Here is a 21570-nt window from a genome sequence, read left to right as displayed (position 1 = left end):
GCTCATTATGAATAGCATCCTTGGGCTGCTTCCTTAACAAAAAGACATATTTAGTGAGATGCTGATTAACCTTTGTGTAAAAAAATAAAATCCATACATATTTATGTGTGAAAATACAGATTGCTTTTCTGTTATCATGTGCAATTGCACTTTGTTGTGAGATTCTCTCAGCTTTCAAACTTTTGGTCTTGGAAAGTCCTTTATCAAGCAACTTTTAATTTCTTCTCATGTGATCTGTCACCATGCCAAAGCAAATTCAACTTGTTTTGTGGCCACTATGCTGACCATCTACATACAAATGTACATTGAGGTGAAATTATTGATCTGTCTAGTCTAGCTCTCACTGGAAGTGGCTATCAAGCAGAGGTCTCTCCAGATGTAGTACGTATTGAGATCTTTTTTAAGTATTGGCAAATGAACCTGGAACGTTTAGTATCAACCATGGGGAACTTCTAGCCTGTAGGCCTAACCCAATAGCCAACATTCCCCAATCTAGCCAGTGAAATCATGTGATTGACTACTGGTATTTCTCCAAGCCACATACCGCTTATCTTTGATCTGAGCCAGCCTCTCAAGGAGGTGTTCCTCAGATTTCTGGATTAGATGGCTTTGGTCACTTGTTGCTTTCCCTGAATGGAAAGGACAAGCAGTGACAGAAACTGTCTCTGAAAGAAACTGGGATTAATTTCTCAGCTTGAGGTGCTGTCAGAACCCAAAACAAACTTTCCCTACATCTCATCATTGCTGGCTAGAGAATGTGAGGAAAGGGGTGATGAAATTCTGTGTATGTGTGTTTCTGTTTGTATGGAGGGAGACGAGCACACGCAGCGTGACATGCCAGCACTAGGGATGGCACAGCCTCGTTTGAGTTGATTAATGTGATTAAAATTTCTAGACATTACATGAGTATATAGTTGTCCCTTCTAATTTGGGGACTTGGAGTCAGCGGTCTCACTTTTTGTGACTGCAAGGCAGGGAGGGATTAAAATGGCACGTGTGCCTGTGGTGCACACCCATTATAATCAATGGGCTTTAAATATATGTGAAATTCCATTTTTGCGGGGTGGTGGTGGTCTGGAACAGATCCCCCGTGAAAATGGAGGGACAACTGTATATAGTACATTAATTTAATAATATTATTTTTAACCAATTTCTTTTAGATTTTACATTGAAAGTATTTCCTTTCTGAAGGACAAGACCACAGTAGAACTTTTTTTCCTGAATGCAAAGTCATGTGTGAATAAGGTAATTTGTTAATTTTGTTCTTTGTAGAATTGCATGTTATAATTTTTTTTGGTCCTAAAAGACATATAGATTTATTTGTGAATACATATATCAACATAAAAGAAACAGAGATAGAGATTAGAATCATAGAGTTGGAAGAGACCATAAGGGCCATCCAGATTGCAGGATACATTCCATAAATCATGTGAAGATTAACACATAAATGTATTGAGTCAGATTGTGAAACCTGATCTTGAATTGCTTGGATTTAAAAAACTTGAATACACACAGGCGCACGCGCCCACACACACACAAACAAACACACAGACACACTTTGAAAAGTGGTGGCATGCCACTACCTCCTTACAATAAACTTGTTACCTTTGACTGCCCCCACCTTAAGGAAAAATCTGTGCTTTGAATCAAAGCATCGTTGTCTTTTTACAATGATGTTTGTTTCTTCACAGTATATTTTCTTTAGTAAAGTGTTGAGCAATTGAAATGAATGGGTAGTATGAACACAATGGAGTTTATCACACAGGGAGAAAGCGTTATGCACCTGTTTTTTTCTGTTACCATTGCACACTTGCTCAATTGCGAAATAGCAATGAAATAGTAATGGGAGATGATCACACCTAAACCAAAAATGATGCAGTTCCACTTTAATTACAGAAGACTAGCACTTTTTGTGTATATACCTGAAGCGTTATGGCTCCATTTTTGTAGTCTGCACAGGAGCAGAAGAGATATCCTGGCAGTTCTCCCCTCCCCTCCAACTGTCATTGCTGTTATTTCGAATAGCAAGCTGGAAATGAAACCGCAATTGCAGAAATGCGCAATTGTAGTGCTTTGTAAGTACACACTTGTGGTAATAACATTTAGATTGCACTTTTGAGATGTTATTAATGATTTAAATCGTTAATACAATCTGACGGGAATATTTGATAACTTGTGGGCAACGTAATCATCCTGACTTCGTGTGATCATCTTCTTCGCAGTTGCACAATGGTAACAGAAAAAAAAACCAGGAACATGATGCTTTCTCCCCCATGTGATAAACTCCAATGGGAAATAGTGAAGCAGTTTGAAAAGACAGAAGAGTAGAGTCCTGATAGGATAAGATATTTATTGTTTATGTAGACATGCCTAATTGGCTTCATCAAGTCTCAAAAGTCTCCCTTTTGATCCCTTTCCTAGAAAACAAATGAATTATGTATTAATCATATAAGTCCAGGTGAACTATTCCTTTAAAAGACAAAAGTGTTAGTGCCACTTAATGGAGAGGAGCATTTAGAATTGTTCAGGGGGAGGAGGATTTGAGCTGAGCAAATGCAGGACACATCCTGATTTAGAAAATAGACTGACGTGTTGTTTCACTTTTCTAGTTTCCTTATCAAAATTTACAGCTCACAGGAATACCACCAGCTGGGTTAAGCAGCATAGTCTTCTTACTTGTGTAGATTTGGCCTGAGGGAAAATGTATTGTCTCTTTAAGGACAGTATGTCCACAGCAGATCTGAAATAGGGACATAGAAAAAAAACCTGCTTCTTTAGAACCTATCTAAAGTTCTCTTCTGAGATTTTGTTGTTTTTTAAAAAGTGCCTCCCTTAAAACAGGGCTTTTCTTCAGAGACAAATAAACATTTCTCAAAACATTATGCTCAGACATCATTAAAGAACCCTAAAAAGGAAGAAAGGAGGGGGAGGGGGAAAAAGAAATTTGACAGCACTTTTAAGACTAACTGGTTTATATTTTTGCATAAGCTGTCACCCCTTCGGATGCAGGACCTGTACTGAGTGGTCTTCAGGTGCACTACATATATTAATACCAGAGTCCTCACTACTGCACATATAACACAAGGAATCTTCTCAGAAATAATTTTGAACCTGGGAAACTAATTTGTGAGGGCTGTACATATGGAACAAAAGAACAAAAGAACAGCCTGTGTCCCCCCTGGCCTGGTATCATCCTATCTGGACAATGCAGACCAATAGCCCTGAGCTGAGATCAGGCAGACTGCATATGGATCTGGCCCAATCCTGGCCCCAAAAGCCCTTAATCCAGTTTACAAAGACCAGATGTTTGTGCTCTCATTACCTGCCATCTCTATTCTGAAGCCCCCAGTCATGGCCTGTGATACTGGAAGGGCGCACCTGACCACATGGGTGTGGCCAGGCACCCCACATCTGCCCTTACAGGCTGCAGCAGAAGCCTTCAGAGGGATGCCATAGCAAGTAAGTGGTGTGCATTAGCAGTGGCTCCACAGCATAGCTGTGTGTGTGTGTGTGTGTGTGTGTGTGTGTGTGTGTGTGAACACCCATCTGTCACTGGACTGGCCTCAGGGACATAATTGGATTGGAATCACAGAGAGGATACCACTGTTTTGGCCCATGGTATCTTGCCCATCTGTTTAGGCCCTCAGTAAGCAGAATAATTGCTTTCACACATCAACACCTATATATCAACATTAACATAGAACACCTATATTAAAATCTCTCCACTGGCTGCCTATTAGCTTCCAGGCGCAATACAAAGTGTTGGTCATTACCTTTAAAGCCCTACATGGCTCGGGCCCGAGTTACTTGTGGGAGCGCCTCTCCCTACATAATCCCCCCCCCCCGCACCCTCAGAACATCTGGGACCTATGTACTTGAATACCCCAGGGTAAAATTAGTAAAAACTTATCAGAGAGCCTATACAGCGACAGCTCCTGCTTATTGGAATGCTCTCCCTGAAAAGATCCGGTTATGTTCCACGCTGGAAGCCTTCAAGAAGGCTTTGAAAATGCATCTTTTTCAAATAGCAAACCCCCCTGATTCTATTTAGAGATAGAATACCCTAACTAAGATCCAGATACTCAACCACAACCAATCGTTTTTAAATGGACTTGTATTTGTTAGGAGATTTTTATTGTACTGTGTAATATTGCTGAGGTAATGGAGATTTTATTGTATTGTTTGAGCATTGTACTGTTTTGTATTATATTGTATGCTACTGTGAACCACTTTGATCAGTCAGAAAAGCAGTATACAAATAAAATTTTTATTATTATTATTAACACTGACTGACCATTTTGAAGATCTGAAAGACCTGTATCACCTTATGGAGACCTTTGAAAATTTAGGGCAAGGGACATGATTTGTATGCTTCTGGATCCTATTCTATCCCATTCTCACAACTGTATAAATATGCTTTAAACCTGAGTCCTTAATGCCAATTGACATTGTATTCAGAGAAGTGGGTTTGTATCCATGGAATCCCCCCGGTCTTTCTTCCTCCTCCCTTTCATTTTTTTTAAAAAATTTTAATTTATTTTTTTGTAATGCAAGAGACCAACACAACTACTTCTTTTTAAATTAACAGAATGCTTTATAAAGAAGGGATCTTGGGAAAGCCTGGGAGCCCTGAAAAGTCCACTATGGACCACAGGCTGCACTTTGCCCACCCTTGTGTTAAAGAAAGACCATAATTTTGCTGCAGTATGGCAGTGTGAACAAAGAAGCCCATCTACATAATGGCTGAATAGAGAGGCTCACGTGGTCATATCTGCCATCTGTCACTGAGGTTGTATCTGCACTACAACCACCATGGCTCAGTGCTATGGAATCCTAGGATTTGTAGTTTGTTGTGGCACCAGAGCTTTCTAACACAGAAAGCTAAATAGCTCTCACAACTACAAATTCCAGAATGCTATACCATTGAGCATGCCAGTTAAAGCCACGTCAAACGCCATCATTTTTGCATTGCAGATGCAGCCTAGGTGATCCACTCCTGTACATTGCTTGGCCTTTGTCCTGTTCAGACAGAAAGCTTCTGACATCTGTCATTGGATGGACGATACCACAAAAGAAGGCAGCACTTTCCCCTCAATCTGACTTAGAAATGTGCCTATCAATCACAGGAGTGCAGTGTCTTTAGGACTCAAGAATATATTGCCTGTTTCACTCTTCACAATCAAAGTAGTTTAATATTATAAATATTAAAGAGACAGAATGTTAAAATTTGTAGTTTCATGAGGTACTAGCACTCTATGTTAAAGAATTCTAATTACTATTGATTTTTTGTGAGTTTTTGGTCTATATGGCCATAAATCTAGAAGAATTTATTCCTGACATTTCACCTGAATTTCTCTGAAGATGCCAGCCACAGATGCAGGTGAAATGTCAGAAATAAATTCTTCTAGAACACAGCCACATAGCCCAAAAAATGCACAAGAAGCTATGGATGCCGGCTGTGAAAGCCTTTGACCTTACAATTCTAATTACCTCAAAAAACTACACATCTCAGTGTTCCTTAGGATGGAGCCATGGCAGTTAAAGTGGTATCAAAATGCTATAACTGTGAAGTGGGCTTGGTTCTGTCATCCATGTTATTTAGCCCATACATGAATCCTCTGGGAGAGGTTGTCCAGAGTTCAGAGGTTCAATGTCATCCATATGCATATGACACCCAACTCTATTACTCCTTTCCACCACAAGCCAATGAAGCTGTTTTGGTCCTAAACATCACTGTCATCAGTAATGGACTGGATGAGGGTGAAGAGATGGAAACTTAATCAAGGCAAGATGGAGGTACTCCAGGTCAGTTGAAGGGTAGATCAGGAAATATGAATTCAGCTTGTGCCGGATGGAGTTACACTCCCCATGATACGCAGCTTTGGGTGTGCTCCTGGATTCAACTCTGAGGCTGGAAGCTCAGTTTTCATCCGTGGCTAGGAATGCATTTGCACAGTCAAAGCTTGTGCACTAGCACTGCCTGTTCCTTAAGATGTCAGATCTGGCCTTAGTTACATCCCAGTTAGATTACTACATGGGACTGACTTTGAAAAGAGCTTGGAAAATTTAACTGGTCTAAAGAGCTGCAGCCATATTGCTAACTGGGTCTGTCTAGAGGGAACATGCAACTCCCTTGTTGCAACAGCTTCACTGTCTATTACTGGACACAATTCAAAGTGCTGATTTTTATTATAAAGCGCTGTATGGCTCAGGTCCAGATTATCTGAAGGTCTGTATTCTCCCTGACAAACCTCCTTGTACTTTGAGATCATCTGGAGAGGTCCCACACAGCCCTACCACCTTCACAGGTACATGGTTGGAACAGAGGAGACGGCCTTCTCAGTAGCTGTGCCCAGGCTCTGGAACTCTTTTTCCCAGAGAAGTTATACTAGCATCCTCCCTACTTTCTTTTCCATAGACAAATAAAGCCAATTTTGTTTAGACAGGCATTTGATGACTGACTATATAAGGCCCATCCCATCAAAACAATGTGCTTGATTTTGCTAACTGTTGGGCTGGTATGTGTATGTGTGTGGGTGTTTAATGATACATGTTTTAATCTGGTTTTAATTTTTTTATTATCTTGTTTTAACATTTATATCTTGTGGATTTTTAACAATATGTTTTTTGATTTGTTGTGGCAAAGCGCTGAGACTACCTTGAGTCTCAAACTGGGGGAAAGGCAGGATACTAATAACAACAACAACAGCAATGACAACAAGTTAACATTTCTAGAGATTTTTTTTTTTTAAGCAACTGTGGGTTTCTCTTCTTGCAGTATTTTCACCATGATTCCTTCTTTGGACTGCCATGACAAAATCTGTGTAGATTGCCTAACTTTTGTCCAGATATACCATCTTTCAGTGCCATCTCCAGAACTTGCTGAACAATCTTCAGCACTATTCTGCCCCTCAGGTTCTTTTCAGACCATACACCATTTCTTGAAGAGCTATACAATATGCTCAGATGTGGGGGAGATTTTGAGAGAAGCAGAATCTGAGGCAGCCAACCTAACTCAGGCTGCTCTTAGCATTACCTGGATGGGAGACCACCTGGGAGTCTTATAGCATTCCTGCATAAAGAAAGGTGGGATATAAATGTCATAAATAAAACAATTGTTTGCTGCCCTCTGTTCCTTTGCTCTAAACTACAGCTATAATTCATTTCTACTCACCCTGTGATGTTCAGAATCTAAGCTAGAATGAAAATCTGTCTATATGGGGGATGTTGTAGTGAAGAAATGGCATGAGTGGGAAAAGATTTAAGTAGACACAGCATTTTTAATCAAAATGCTTATAGGACAGTCTGTTTTTAACCCCTTAAGCTGCAGGAATGTGACTTACCATTCCAGTTAGGAAAATAGAGGGAAATACATGCTAAAGAGTTTTGTTAAGACACTCTTAAGAAAATTATCTTCTGCATCCAATGAATTGGGTTCAATAAAAAAGGTCTTTGGTATAATAATAATAAATAATAAAAATTTTATTTGTATACCGCCCTTCCCATGATCAGGGCGGTGAACAACAGGATAAAACAATACAATATCATCTACATATCAAAACAAACAAACAATACAAGTACAATACAACTATTAAAACCAATATTAAAACCCCTTAAGCCAGCTACCCTTGCTGTCAGTGAGGGGGACTAGCTGAACTTGTATTGGGGAATGCTGATTGGAACAGGAAGGTTTTCAGCTCCTTCCTGAACTGGGCCAGGGAGGTGGCCGAGCGGAGCTCAGTGGGCAGCGTATTCCAGAGGGTCGGGGCGATGATGGAATATGATCTCCTTGTTGTGGAGACTAATCTGGCCCCTGGAACCCTCAGTAGTTGCTGCCCAGATGTTCTGAGGGTGCGGGGCGGAATGTATGGGGAGAGGCGGTCCTCAAGGTATCCTGGGCCCAAGCCATGTAGGGCTTTATAGGTTATAACCAACACCTTGTATTGCGCCTGGAAGCGAATGGGTAGCCAATGCAGATTTTTAAGTACCGGTGTAATGTGACTGGTCCTGGACGTGCCAGTGACCAGTCTGGCTGCCATATTCTGGACCATTTGTAGCTTCCGGGTATGGTACAAGGGTTGCCCCATGTAGAGCGCATTGCAGAAATCCAATCGAGAAGTTACCAGAGCGTGTACCACTGTTTCAAGGTCCCCCTGGGCCAGGTATGGACGCAGCTGGCGAATAAGCCGAAGTTGATAACAGGTGCTCTTGACTGTCGCATTCACCTGAGCTGTAAGGTGAAGGGACAAATCAAGAAGCACCCCCAGACTGCGCACGGAGTCCTTCACAGGAAGCGTGATCCCGTTCAGGACAGGTGGAACCACCGCCATTCCTGGACCAGGGGAACCTATCACAAGTACCTCCGTTTTCTCTGGATTCAGACTGAGTCGGTTTTCCCTCATCCAGCCCATTACCGACTCCAGACAAGCCACGAGAGGAGAGATGCCATCCTCAGTCACTGCATCAGTCGGAGACATAGAGAAAACTATTTGGGTGTCATCAGCGTACTGATAACCCCGCGCCCCATGTCTCCGGATGATCTCTCCCAGCGGTTTCATGTAAATGTTAAATAGCATGGGAGACAGAATGGCTCCTTGAGGGACCCCAGTTGTGAGGGCCCTCTTATCGGAGCACACGTCTCCCAGCTGCACCATCTGGAACCTCCCAGAGAGGTAGGACCGGAACCACTGGAGCGCAGTGCCCCCGATTCCCACCTCTGCCAGGCGCTCCAGAAGGATACCATGGTCTATGGTATCGAAAGCCGCTGAGATGTCCAAGAGCACCAGCAGGGACACTCTTCCCCTGTCGATGCCCAGACGGAGATCATCGACCAAGGCGACCGTGGCCGTCTCAACCCCGTAGCCCGCCCGAAAGCCAGTTTGAAATGGGTCTAGATAATCCGTTTCATCCAAGACCGATTGAAGCTGGATTGCAACCGCCCTCTCGATCACCTTCCCTAGAAATGGCAGCAGCGAGACTGGCCGATAATTGCTATGTATCAGGGGGTCGAGGGAGGGCTTTTTTAACAGCGGTTTTATAGTGGCCAATTTCAAGCTGGATGGAAATTGCCCATCCCTCAGAGATGTATTAATAATCCGGTGTAACAACGAGGTTACCACCGGTCCCCCCTGAGCCGCTAGCCATGAGGGACAGGGATCGAGAGAGCAGGTTGTCTTCCGAATGCTTCCAAGGATCTTGTCCACATCATCGGTACTGACCAACTCAAACTGATCCAGTTTAATGGAGTCCACGGAGGTTCTGGATGCCTCTACCCTTGGTTCTGCCCTAATGCCAGCGTTAAGACCTTCGCTTATCAGAGAGGTTTTATCCGCGAAGAAGTTGTTAAATTGGTCGCAGCAGGCCTTAGAAGGTTCAAGGATCTGGTTCAGGGTGGGAGGGAGCTGAGTTAGCTCCCTGACCACCCTGAACAACTCTGCTGGACGCGACTCCGCGGACGCGACACGAGCACCATAGAACGAGTTCTTAGCTGCTCGCATCGCCTCTCCATAGTCCTCCAAAAGGCGGTCTAGGAGAGCCTTGTCAGCTAAGCGTAGGTGTTTCCGCCAGCGGTGCTCTAGCCGTCGCAGGACCCGCTTCCTTGCCCGGAGGTCTTCTGTATACCAGGGCTTACGTTTGGAAGCGGGCCTGAGAGGGCGCTTGGGAGCGATACTGTGTATAGCCCTGGAAAGGCCGGTATTCCAGATACCAGTCAGGGCATCAACAGAATCGTCGTCATTTCCAACCATGTTCCCCTCTAAGGCTTCTTGGAACCTTTTGGGTTCCATCAGCCTTCGAGGGTGGACCATCCTAATAGGTCCACCACCCCCGGGGGGGATCTGGGTAGAGGCCTTGATTTTTGCCTCCACGAGGAAATGATCCGTCCATGACAGGGGGGAAATATTGGTTATTTCCGCCCACTGATTTTCCGCATCCGTACAAAAAACCAAATCCAGTGTATTACCCGCAAAATGCATTGGACCCGAGATCAACTGGGACAGGCCCATGGCCGCCATGGTATCCATGAATTCCTGAGCCGCACCGGTTGGAACATAGTTGGCCACGAAGGGGATGTTGAAGTCACCCAGGACAAGCAGCCTGGGTGTTTCCAGCATCAGCTCCGCTACCAGCTGTGTCAGCTCGTTAAGGGAGTCCGCTAGCGCACGGGGTGGCCGGTACACCAGCAGAATCCCTAGACTGTCCCTAGTCCTCAGGGTCAGGTAAATACACTCAATAAAGGTAGTTTGACGGATGTGGTTCCTAGTGAGAGACAAGGTGTCCCTATGTACCAAGGCCACACACCCCCCGCCCACCTAACCTGGTCTGGTCCTTCACTGAGAACCCAACAGGGAGGGCCTGTGCCCACACAGCGTCTCCCTCAGGCCCAAGCCAGGTCTCGGTAATGCAAGCCAGGTCGCACTTGCTGTCCTCTAGCAGATCGTAAATTATGTGGGTCTTATTGTTAATCGACCTGGCATTGCACAGGAGGAGCGACAGGGTTTGTGGCACGGTTGGAGTGACCCTCAGGTCCCTTCGGTTGGGAGAGGGACAGGAAGGGGAGATAGATATGACGCATCGATCTCGCCTTCCTCTGTAACGCAAGTCCCTTCTTCCACCGCCATACCTCCCCCTGCCCCACACTACCTCAATAGGAGCTCCGCTCAAGCAGATGTTACCCTCCTCCTCCCCAGCCAAAGCATTCCCCACGTCCATATCCTCCCCCTCCCCTTTCCCAGCAACTGAAAGAGCAGAGGTCAGACACTGCAGACATCCTCTGCTCTAAGGCTGGCATGGACACTCTCCTTCAGCCCTACGCAGCCAAAATTGTGCAGCTGCGCAGCTGCGGAGCTACGGAGTCCTCCAAACACAGTCCGTGGGCGGCCTCCCTGGGGCAGTGCGCAGATGCGCACCTCCGACACCCCAGAGAGAGCCGCCCGGCAGCAGCACAGCCCCTAGCACAAGGTCCGGTGGCAAAAAGGAGGCGTGATGAAGGAGGAGTCCAGCGAGCTGACTTTCAGCGTGCCGCTGCCCCGACACGCCCCTCGCTCCGCCTTCCTCCCAGGTGACCTGAATTCGGCCCTCCGGAGCCGCTTTGGAGCTGCTGGTAGGCAAACTGGAGTCCTCCAAACACAGTATGTACAGCATATTTTCATTTTTAATAAACATTTAAACTGTTATTAGATATGGCTTTTGGAAATGTCAGGACAAGTTTACAAGACACAAAAACTGCTCACCCAACCCCCCCTCCCCCCCCCCCTCAGTCAAGGGTGTAAATCTAGAACAGGATGGAAAGGAAAATGTGAATGAATTACTAAAACATTTGGGTGTGGATCACCATGTGTGTGTACAAATGAATGCATACATATTTATATATGCAAAGAAAAGCGAAAACTCTCAAAACATAAACATTGCTGCTGTCATTATGCCAGGTCATGGGTGCCACTCACAGACTAATCCTGAGACAACTGGCTATGATGACAGTGAGGTACAGATGTGGCATTCTAAATACTGTGCATCTGTGATTGGTTTCAAGATGTATGGATGTAGTAAGCACTCAGGACTGAGAACAACATTTTCTTTTTACTAGGTGTGTGTTAATTGGTATCAGGATAACTGGTGCCAGGCAGTGGTTTCTTGTTGAGCCTGCCTGTCAGCCCAAGAGGGAAGGAGCTGTTCTTACAACTAGGGCATCATTGGGTGTTGTGTGGCCCTTCAAATAGTCTTGAACTGAAGTCCCCATCATTTCTCCCCATAGGCTCTGCTGGCTACATAGTTCTCACCTCTGCTCTAGGAAGCTTTGGAAACAGGCAGCTACCCTGCGGTTAAAAAATACAACACAAAAAAAATGGGGAAAGTGGAAAAAATGACAGCATCTCAGGACAACAATGATAAATGCTTTTTGTTTGTTGTTGGATATTCAGATTTAGGCAAGATGAAAATGTGTTGGTCAATATGCTGTTTCTACTTAATGCTTGTATATCAATGATTTAAAATTTACATGAAAAGCTGCTTGTGTTTAGAATTGGATTTCGTGAAATGTCCCAATAGCCTGCACCTTATCAGCAATAAAGATTATCTGCTTCCATCATCCATAAAACATGCCAGGTCGTACAGTCATCTCTGAAGCTGATCTTTAAATAGTACAAGAAACAATGGGAGCATGGACAAGACAGTTTATTGTTTTTACCAATAACTCTAGTTTTATGCTATTTTTGGGAAGAGGTAGCACATGCCTGTGTATCTTAGGAGTATCTCTGTGGGGAAAAAATGTAGTGGTAGCAAAGTCCTAGGCTATAAAAAGTCTACTGCAGGGATGGACAGACTTTAGTATTGCAGGGTTTTTTTCTCTTTTTGTTTTGTTTTTCTAGAACTATGAGATCCACCAACCAGAGCAAGGTTCAGAATGGTGGGTGGGTAGTTCTGGTTCTCAGATTTAAGTAATAAAAGTGGTTCTGAGAACCCCTTTAGCCTAGTATGCAAAGGGATCATGTAGCACCTTTGAGACTAACTGAAAGAAAGATGCTGGTAGTTGGTAGATCCCTTTGAATATTGATTTTCCAGACTAACATGACTTTATCTTTGAATTCTACATTTAGCCTAAGAGTTTGTTTTCATCTGCACAACTGAGCTCACAAAACTATTGCAATAAAATCTATTCATGGTCCCTTCACCCACAGCTCTCTTCCATTCCAGCAATTATATTTTAGAAGGTGTGGAGGAGGGGGAGAAGTTTTGTTGTCATTTTGGGGAACTGGAAGCCCTTGCCAATCTATTGTAAATTATTCAAACATCTGCCAGTAGATCATAATCTACTTTCTGCCAAATCCTGTTCTACTGGACATTGTCACAAGCTGTGCTGCTCTATGTTACAAACTGAGTTGCAAAATTAGACCTGTCCATGGAATCCATGCAATATAAAATATGTCTAATTTAAAAACTTCAGATATTCCTTTTGCCTGGTGCTATTATTTTCCTATATCCAGTAGTTATTCCCAAATAGAGTAGATCCAATGAATCAATGGAACCTACTTTTTGTATCTGATTTTATTTATATTCCACATTTTTGCCAAAACCAGGATTTAAGGCAGTGGTGTTTGCATTGATTCAGTGCGTGTACCATAGCAGGGACTAACAATTGGCCCTAGGATCTCCTTATATTCATGTAGTGTACAGCTGTCAAGTTCTTCTTATCACCTCTAAATGTGGTGGGAATGTAAAGCTTACCTAAAGAGTGGAGCAGAAATAGTTGTACTCTATCAAAAATCTTGGGCAACTCACACAAATACCTTGGGTCAGGAATGTAGGAGACCAAAAGTATAGATGCTCATATAGCAGGGTGTGGTACAGAAACCTGGCTAGATCAATAGTAGTTGTTAGATTAACTCAGTTACTAAACACTGTTGAAGGAAAGGATTGTGTGTATTAAGTTGCAACTTTGAGATCACATGTTAAAATGTGCTCCAAAACAGGCTTTTCAGGTACATACTTCTTGGTACCGAAATCATAATGGATGTTTCATTGGCTGGTAGATAGAGCCACACCATCCCTATGGCTTATGACATTTAGCTGCAAAGACTAGCTACATTTCAGGGGTGTTAGTGACAATTCCAGGACAAATGGGTCAAGTAATTGACGTCTTGCTTACTTCAGAAGCCTCACAACCTGTTAAGGGACTTAACAGTTGAAAGGGTACTTTGCATTACAGACTGATGTTCTTGGTACAGAACAATTCTCTTCCTGGCTTGTCCATATCTGTGTCAGCATGTTTTGGTCTGAATCCTATTTTTAGTCCCAACTAGTCCCATTGAATCAATTGGATTTTTCTGTCTGTTGACCCACCATTCAAAAGTTATCAATGGATCTGCTTTTGTGCCTCTTTTGTGGAATAGCAATGGATCTACTAATCAATAGCTTTTAGGCACCAATGTTTTTCCTTTTATCACATTGTTTCTTTTTGCTCTGGCAGAGCATACTTTGTGAGTCCTATTTAGAGTACTAATGGCTTTCTTCCTGTAATAACTAAACTGTTCTTTCACTGTTTGTACTTTATGAGGCTTTTGCTTCTCGTCATTAAGGGCCCAAAAAACTGCACACAATCAAATGCACGATAACTTTAGTGCTGCAGTGCAGTTGAAAAATGATCATGAAAAGAGAGCGCTGTAATAGATTTTGAACAAATGAAAGAACAGAATTGGGAAAGGGGAGGACAGAGTTGAAAATCTTCAACAAAAACTGATGAAGAGTTGTGAATATAAACTGCCAGATTAAAATACAAATAAATGTGTTATATATGGAGGGTTTTGGAACTGGAGAAAAACAAACAAACAAAAATCCAGTTTTTTTTAAAGAAGTGAAATTCATCTGTTAACTTCAAAAGGTATATGTAATTTGATTTTACTATAAAGTTATCATGTTATTTGGAAAATTATTGCAAATCAAATTTACTCTTTCACATGTTTATTTTTGTTACAAATGGAGCCACATGGTCCTGAACTGTAAAGAACAGCAGCCGCACCACCACCACCACTATTAGTGTAACTGGGATTGTATGGAGCTATTCTGTGAGACCACAGTTGTAAGCATATTTATTGAGTCCCATTGAACTGAGTGCCTAAAGACTGCCACTTCCATTCTGAGCATAGGTGAAGCACATGGACCTTAATAAAGCTTAGATCCTCATTAACATACAACATACATTTAGTCTAGTGCTAGTTTACCATATCTCCCAGGGCTACCTACTCTATTTAGGCCACCACACCTTACACCAGCCCTTCAGAACAATGGGTGTTTTTAATGTTAGTAATGCAAACGTCTGGGGAATTAACACACACTGCTGGTGAGATAAAATGCACCCCCATATCAAGAATACTATAGTCTCTCTTTGTGCATATCCATAACACAGCAAGGCTTCTAGTTTGGGTTGCTGAAACATCAGTCTGTAATGCAAAGTACCCTTTCAAGTGTCCCCAGCCTTCCAGAAAGTCCCTTAACAGGTTGGGAGGCTTCTGGAGTGAGCAAGGCGTCAATTACTTGACCCATTTGTCCTGGAAATGTCCAGGAACTCCCTTGCTCCAGGCATAGTGTGCAGCTGAATACCTAGCATAGGCAGGGGACCAAATAACTTAATAATACCCTGCTGGATACATCTACTCTCCCTTTCCTGCCTTTCTCTTTCTTTCTTTCAGCATGTTTTGGTTTTCTTAGATCAACACGCTGGACAGATCAAACTCAGTGATGGGATTTTGTCTTTGTGACTGCTTGCTCATGTTTATTTTTGCACACCATGGCACTTTAGCCAAAGACTTCTATTCAAACAGGGGCTGTCATATTTCCAATGGCTTGTCTTTCGACACTGGGCGGACTCTTAACAAGGAACATTACACAAGTCCTTTCCAAGTGAAACCACTACTTCACACACCTGTAGGACAAACCTGCCTGCACAGTTCAGTCTGTGTTTGTTTTCATCTCCACCTGACTTTCCACCTGACTTGCTTTACTCTTTGCTCAGGGCATAAGGAGAACATCAATTGCATTCTGCACACAAACGCCACTTAAAGCAAACTGAATACTTTCAGTAGTTCCTAATCCTGTTCCAGCACAGGGGGTTGCTACTATGACAAGTATGCCTTCTCCTCTACCACTGCCCCCCCTAAATCCTGAATAATATGCAGACTTAAGGGGAAAGTATGGCTTAACTCAGCTTGGATTGCTGCACCTTGTTTTACTTTTCTTGATGACTCTTAGTGTTTCTCTCTGGCACAATCTTTGTTAAGGTGTATGAAATATTTTTTGTGAGTTGAAGGTTATGGTGGTAGGAGGTTGTGGTTGAAGGAGGAAAGCAGGGCTTGGATGGTGACCTCACCCTATGGTTCTTTCTGGAAGGAACTTCAACAAACAACTATCCCATTGATTCCCTATAGTCAGAGCCCCTTATTATTTTTACTTACAAGAAGCCGCCAAATAACATTGTTTCTACTCCTCTCATCCCATCCTGAAAGGGGGAAAGTGTTGTACTGAAGCAACTTACATCCTTTGCTAAAATTGAATTGTGTTAATATAATTCATACACACTTGTCTGAACAGCTTACGTGTTTATAGAGGACATGACTAGGAGAGATGAGGAACAATGTAAGTAGCCCACATGTCAATCTTCAGCTCTAGTAATGTCTTGTATTTTTTTTCACTGAACGTGGAGGTTCTCAGGAGTCAGCGTTGTGTGGCAAGTTCCTAACTATACATGAAAAAAGTGCAGTACATGCAGGACTACCTGTACCAATGCCCATGGTTTGTATATCCCATTTTCTCTTGGCTTTTTTTAATTAGCCTTCAAAGAAAGTGTGATGGCATCTCCCTTGACCACACAGTTCTCATTGCTCAAAAGCTTGGCAGCTGCATAGTGCTTCCTTTTATGTAGTTTTACTTCCCATTTTCCATTTTGTTTGAGGAATAGTAAGTTCTGCCTGCTCTTCCTGAAGTAGTCTTTCTTACATCCAATGGCAGCAGTCAGGGTGTGTGTTAAGTCTCTGCATCATTTAAAGTACATAAATGTTCCTATTCATGTTTGAATTTGAACCACCTTGAAAAAACAGGCACCTGTGTTTTTACCTGCTATGCTTGCCATGCCAAGTATGTTTCTGTTCTCTGGTGAGGATAACAAACCCCAGCCCTTGGGCCAGGAAATGATAGAAATTCCTTCTTTGACTACTGAAAAAGACTAAGGCAAACTGACAGTTGTCAAAGAAGAATAGTCTCTGCTATCCCCCAATCTCCAAATTTGGAGATAGGAGGAAGCAAGCACTTGTGTCTAATGTGGTGTTGAGACCAGAGTTTGGAAAGGATGGGGTACAACTCCCAGAATTTCCCACCTAACAAGGCCCTGTTGATTGGGGAATTTCAGGAGATATAATCCAGATTGGAGTCAGCATGATGTAGTGGTTCAGAGTGTTGAACTACCACTCTGGAGACCAGGTTTTGAATCCTTGCTCAGCCATGGAAACCCACTTGGTGACCTTGAGAATTGCATATTGTCTCAGAGGAAGGCAAAGGCAAACCCCCTCTGAACAAATATTTGCAAGGAAACTTCATGTTAGATTCACCTTAGGGTTGCCATAAATTGGAAAGCATACAACAACAATCCAGAAAGTCACTTTTCTAACTTCTGCTTGATGTGGAGTGAAAGCTCAGTGACAAGAGAAGAGGTAGGGTCCTGGTCACTGTGATGTTTATTTTGGCTAGCAAGACCAATAAGAAATTATAGACCCCTTCAATAAAGAAACTTTCTGGAAATGGGGATAGGACAGTGAATGGCTTACATAACCAACTCCCTATAGCATTATTTCCCTCTCCCTGCCACATTCTTAGTGTTGAATACTCTTGTGGCCAGGTAGCTATCCCATGATACTCCACTTTATTCATGAACCTGTTTTTTTTCTTGCAAGGCATTTCTCTGCCACAGCTGTTCATCATGTATCAGTTTTCCTTCAGAAAATAAACAAAAAAAGCTTCTCACCTGCCTACATCCCCACACACTGTTATGCCTGAAACTTGGATATGTTGATGTGAGTTGTGGCACAGTCACTCCCTGTGGAAAATAATAGAGACTATCTGCAACAGTGAAAGCACTGATAATGGAAGATCACAAATATCACATACCAGCATTTCAAACATAAAATAGCGATGCTCTTGTGCAAAGGAACACTTGGATTTTGATAATAAAGGTGCATCTACACTGTAGAAATGATGCAGTTTGACAGCACTTTAACCGCAATGGCTCCATCCTACAGAATCCTGGGATGTATAGCTTTGTGAGGCATCAACACAATTTGACAGAGAAAGTTAAAAACCTTGTAAAACTACAAATACCAAATTCCATAGGATAGAGCTACAGCTCTTAAAGTGATATCAAATCATGTTATTTATACAGTGCAGATGCACCCTAAGACTACCTGACTATATGCAAACCTGTCACACACATGGCTGAATGAATCTCTTTGCCTATTATGTCCTCTATTCCCATTTAGTCAACGATTATCTTCATTGGTATGTTTTAAAAATGATTTCACACTGTTTTAAATTACTGGTGTTTAAACACAATAATTTAATCCCTTGATCCCTTGATTGTTACATTGATGCTGTTTTTCACGGAGAGATCCCTGGATGGAGGGTGGGTTATAAATATGTTAATAAATCGAAGAAAAGATTAAAAAGTAAGTTTTGTGTTCTCGTTCACTTTCAAATGTTTCCTTCCTTGCCTAGACATGACTGCAGCTAGCTAGTCGTGTTGTCCCTTGCCTCTTGGGCTCCCCATTCTAGATGATTGGCAGAATATCTCCATTTCCCATCCTTGCTGCCTTAGAGCTGACAAACTGTAGGTCTCTTGACTCTCCACCCCAGAGCCCACCTCTAGCAGTTCAGGTCACAGAGGCCAGCTTATCACAAAAGCACACAACAAAGCAAGGCTGGAGAGCCCAGGCTGAGAGTGAGCTGCTACTGCAAAGAGAAAAAAACAGAGAGAGTTTCACTTAAGGATGGCAAACCAGCAAGAAATGGTTCTGGGCATTGAGTCTTGCTCACATGAGCTTTAGATACCCACACACCAAGTTTTCTTGTCTGCTGTAGAACAGGATTGCTAGGATATGTTCAATAAAGGTAGCTCTGGAAGCTGCAATCTTTTCTATCACTTCCCTTTTACATTATACAGTGTACTGTCCAGCTGGTACTCTTGGGACTAATGATGGCTTTGAAAGTCTCCAGTGAGAAAGGAATATCCTGGTTAATCTTGACAAAGGATTCTACTGGGGAAATTAAATTTATACATTACGTTTTGTATATTGTGAATATCAATATATACTAAACTGCTTTAAAAATGAACATTTTAGGATGGTATTTATAACATAGTCTGTAGGGTCTTAGTAGTTTTCTCTGGAGTCGTTTCTCAAGAGAGGTTTTGGAACAGAGCCTTCCAAATTAGAGTTGATTTCCAAATTGGGAAATAACACATCATAATTCTGTAGCTAGAAAATCACTAAAATTAAACTTGAAAAAAATTGAAAACTTTTTCAAAAATCCTTTCAGTGCCTATGTGCAGGATTGCTTTATATGCCTCTGCCACTAGACATCTATTTGACCTGCTGTTGTTGCCAAACTTTAACAAACATCAATAAAGAGGCCTTTTGATTAACTACAGATTTCAGTCACTCTAGTTATTCTTTTTTCCTTGTTCAAGAAACAGCTCATAGAGAAGAAAAAAGTGGAGATATTTTTACACCTAGTCATTTTGCAGTTAGCACTGCAGAGGGGGAAAAAAGAACACCCAAATGCTGGCCTTCAAATGTTTACAATGTCTGGCTACCTGCCAGTTTGTAAAGGCAAGGGCTCTTGCAGGTTTTACAACAAACATTTCACAATTCCCCCATTTCATGTCTGGAAGAGAGGCGTGTTCTCTTGGATTGAAGGGTGTTCTGTTTCTGTCTGTGACTACTTAAATATACATTGCCGCAGACTAGATTTATCATTTCTGTTTCTAAAGATAGAACATGTACATGCTTCAAAAGACAAGGAGGAGAAGTGGGGGGTTAGCACTGAAAATGAGGTGAGAAAGTGCAGATACAGCTTGCTGAGATCTTTTCATGGCTGGCACAATCCCAAACTCTGAACACATTTGCTTGGAAATATCTATCAATTTGCTATTTCAGAGGCCTCTAGCAATGTGTCTAGGCCTCAGTATAATTGAGAAGGACAAAATGTTAATACACACTCTCCCACATATATGACATGATTCTGTTCCATCTAGACATCTTGAGTCATTAAATAAACATTTTTATTTTATTTCTGAAATTATATCTTCCTCATTTCCAGAATTGCACCATAGCCCATATTGAGGCTTTTAAGCCATGACCTCAGCATAGAATCATAGAATCATATGGCATTATGGAGTGTGAAATCATTTTTACTGTATATACAAGAACTAGTGCCTGGAAAAGTTACTTTGGAGGATTACAACTTCTGGAATCTCCCAGGCACTATGGTGACAGATATTTATTCACTGTTGAGAATACTTTCGTTCACTGTTGAGAATACACCGTGTGTTGTTTGTTTTATTCTAGCTCTTTTACTCTGTTGCTCTTTTGCAACTCTTTTGCTCAGTTGCTTTATTGTCTTCAACAAATTTCACAAGTGGATGACAGACAAACAGACAGAAAGATCTTTATATAAAGATCATCAACCACGATTGTGATGTGACCACCTTTCTGTGCCTTGAGGTTACCTTTTACTTCTCATTTATAGAATGCCCCTTGACAATGACACCTGCCCAGCCTCTACCCTTTATACACTTTCTCTAAATGTATCAGCTGTAGGACCCCAAGTGTCTTCCTCTTATAAATTTAATATCTTAGATAGTGTGTTTGTCTGTGCCTATGTGGTTTAGAATTCACTCGGGCAGAGGCTTCTGTTATGACAAATAAACATTAACTTTATTGAATAACATTTAGTAAGAATGTAGCATAGGTAGAATAGTTGAAATGGGGTATGGATACATTAATAAAATGGTTGCAGGCATTTCTCAGTTTCCTCTCTACATTCTGCAATACACTTTCTCTCCCAGCCAGTTTCCTTCCCTTACTGTATTGAGACCCTTTGTCTCTGTCTCTACTGTTGTGGCAGAATATCTCCCTGATTTTCTCTACCTGACCCTTATTTTATTATATCCCTGAATTTTACAGGGGCTTCCTTGCTTTTCCACTGTTTCCATCTTCTGGCTATGAAGAATCTGTTAAGGAGGGAACAAATGTAATAGCTGCACAGTGCCTTCTCATGGCTAATATGTAGGAAGCCTTCCATCTCAAAATATTGCAAGGGGGAAAAGATGCAATAGCAATAGCAATAGCAAATACATTTCTATACCACTTATCAGTGCACTTAAACAGTCCTTAAGCAGTTTACAGTGTGTAATATAAGTGCCAACAACAGGCTGGGGTACTCATTTTAGTTACCTTGGAAGGATACCAGGCTGAGTTGGCTGGCATTGAACTCACAACCCTGTGGTTTGTGAGTGAGTGGCTGCAGTACAGGCAGAGATCTCATCACAGCAAAGCTCCTATTACCATTTCTCCAAAATGTTTAATTCAGAGATTTACCAGGGCTCCATGACAGATCATTATAAACACATTTCTAGCCAGCGATGAAGAACAGAATATCACCTCTGTTGCAGAGGTGTTTGTGCTAGTCCAGATTTTGAACATGAACTTTTGACTTTTCTAAGATGCCAACACTATTGTGCAGGCTCAGGTTCTGTCTTTTTATATTTTTATTACTTGGATTGCTCATTGGAAAGCTGGCATTTTTGCAAAGTGGTTTAGTTAGCTCTGCCTCTAAGAGATGTGGTCTCAAATGGTTATTCAGAGCAGTCTTATTTTACATTTGTACCAGAGACCAAATTACTTGTATATCGCAGTAACAGTGAAAGTAAACATGGATTAATTGGTTGTGCTTTTTGTCTTCTCAAGCTAGGCTTGAAAAAGGAGGGAAATGAGCTTTTTCCAGCTGCTGTTCATGTATATGTGTTCACTTGAT

The 21570-nt window shown here is 42.1% G+C and overlaps 1 protein-coding gene across 2 annotated transcripts in view; it reads left to right on the top strand.

Moving 5' to 3' along the window:
• Positions 1 to 21570, top strand: part of FRMD4B (FERM domain containing 4B) — a 286248-nt gene that overhangs the window by 154805 nt on the left and 109873 nt on the right. For both annotated transcript variants that reach the window (XM_089519398.1, XM_089519389.1), the window contains one exon: positions 1161 to 1245. In XM_089519398.1, coding sequence (XP_089375524.1) covers positions 1161 to 1245 — 85 coding nt within the window. The remainder of the gene's footprint in view (positions 1 to 1160; positions 1246 to 21570) is intronic.

This window comes from Sceloporus occidentalis, unplaced genomic scaffold (genome assembly GCF_023333645.1).
Source record: "Sceloporus occidentalis isolate IW3139 unplaced genomic scaffold, rSceOcc1.0.p SCAF_1, whole genome shotgun sequence".
NCBI lineage: Eukaryota > Metazoa > Chordata > Lepidosauria > Squamata > Phrynosomatidae > Sceloporus > Sceloporus occidentalis.
Note: the sequence above shows the minus strand (reverse complement) of the source record. Positions and strands in the feature narration are given on the sequence as shown.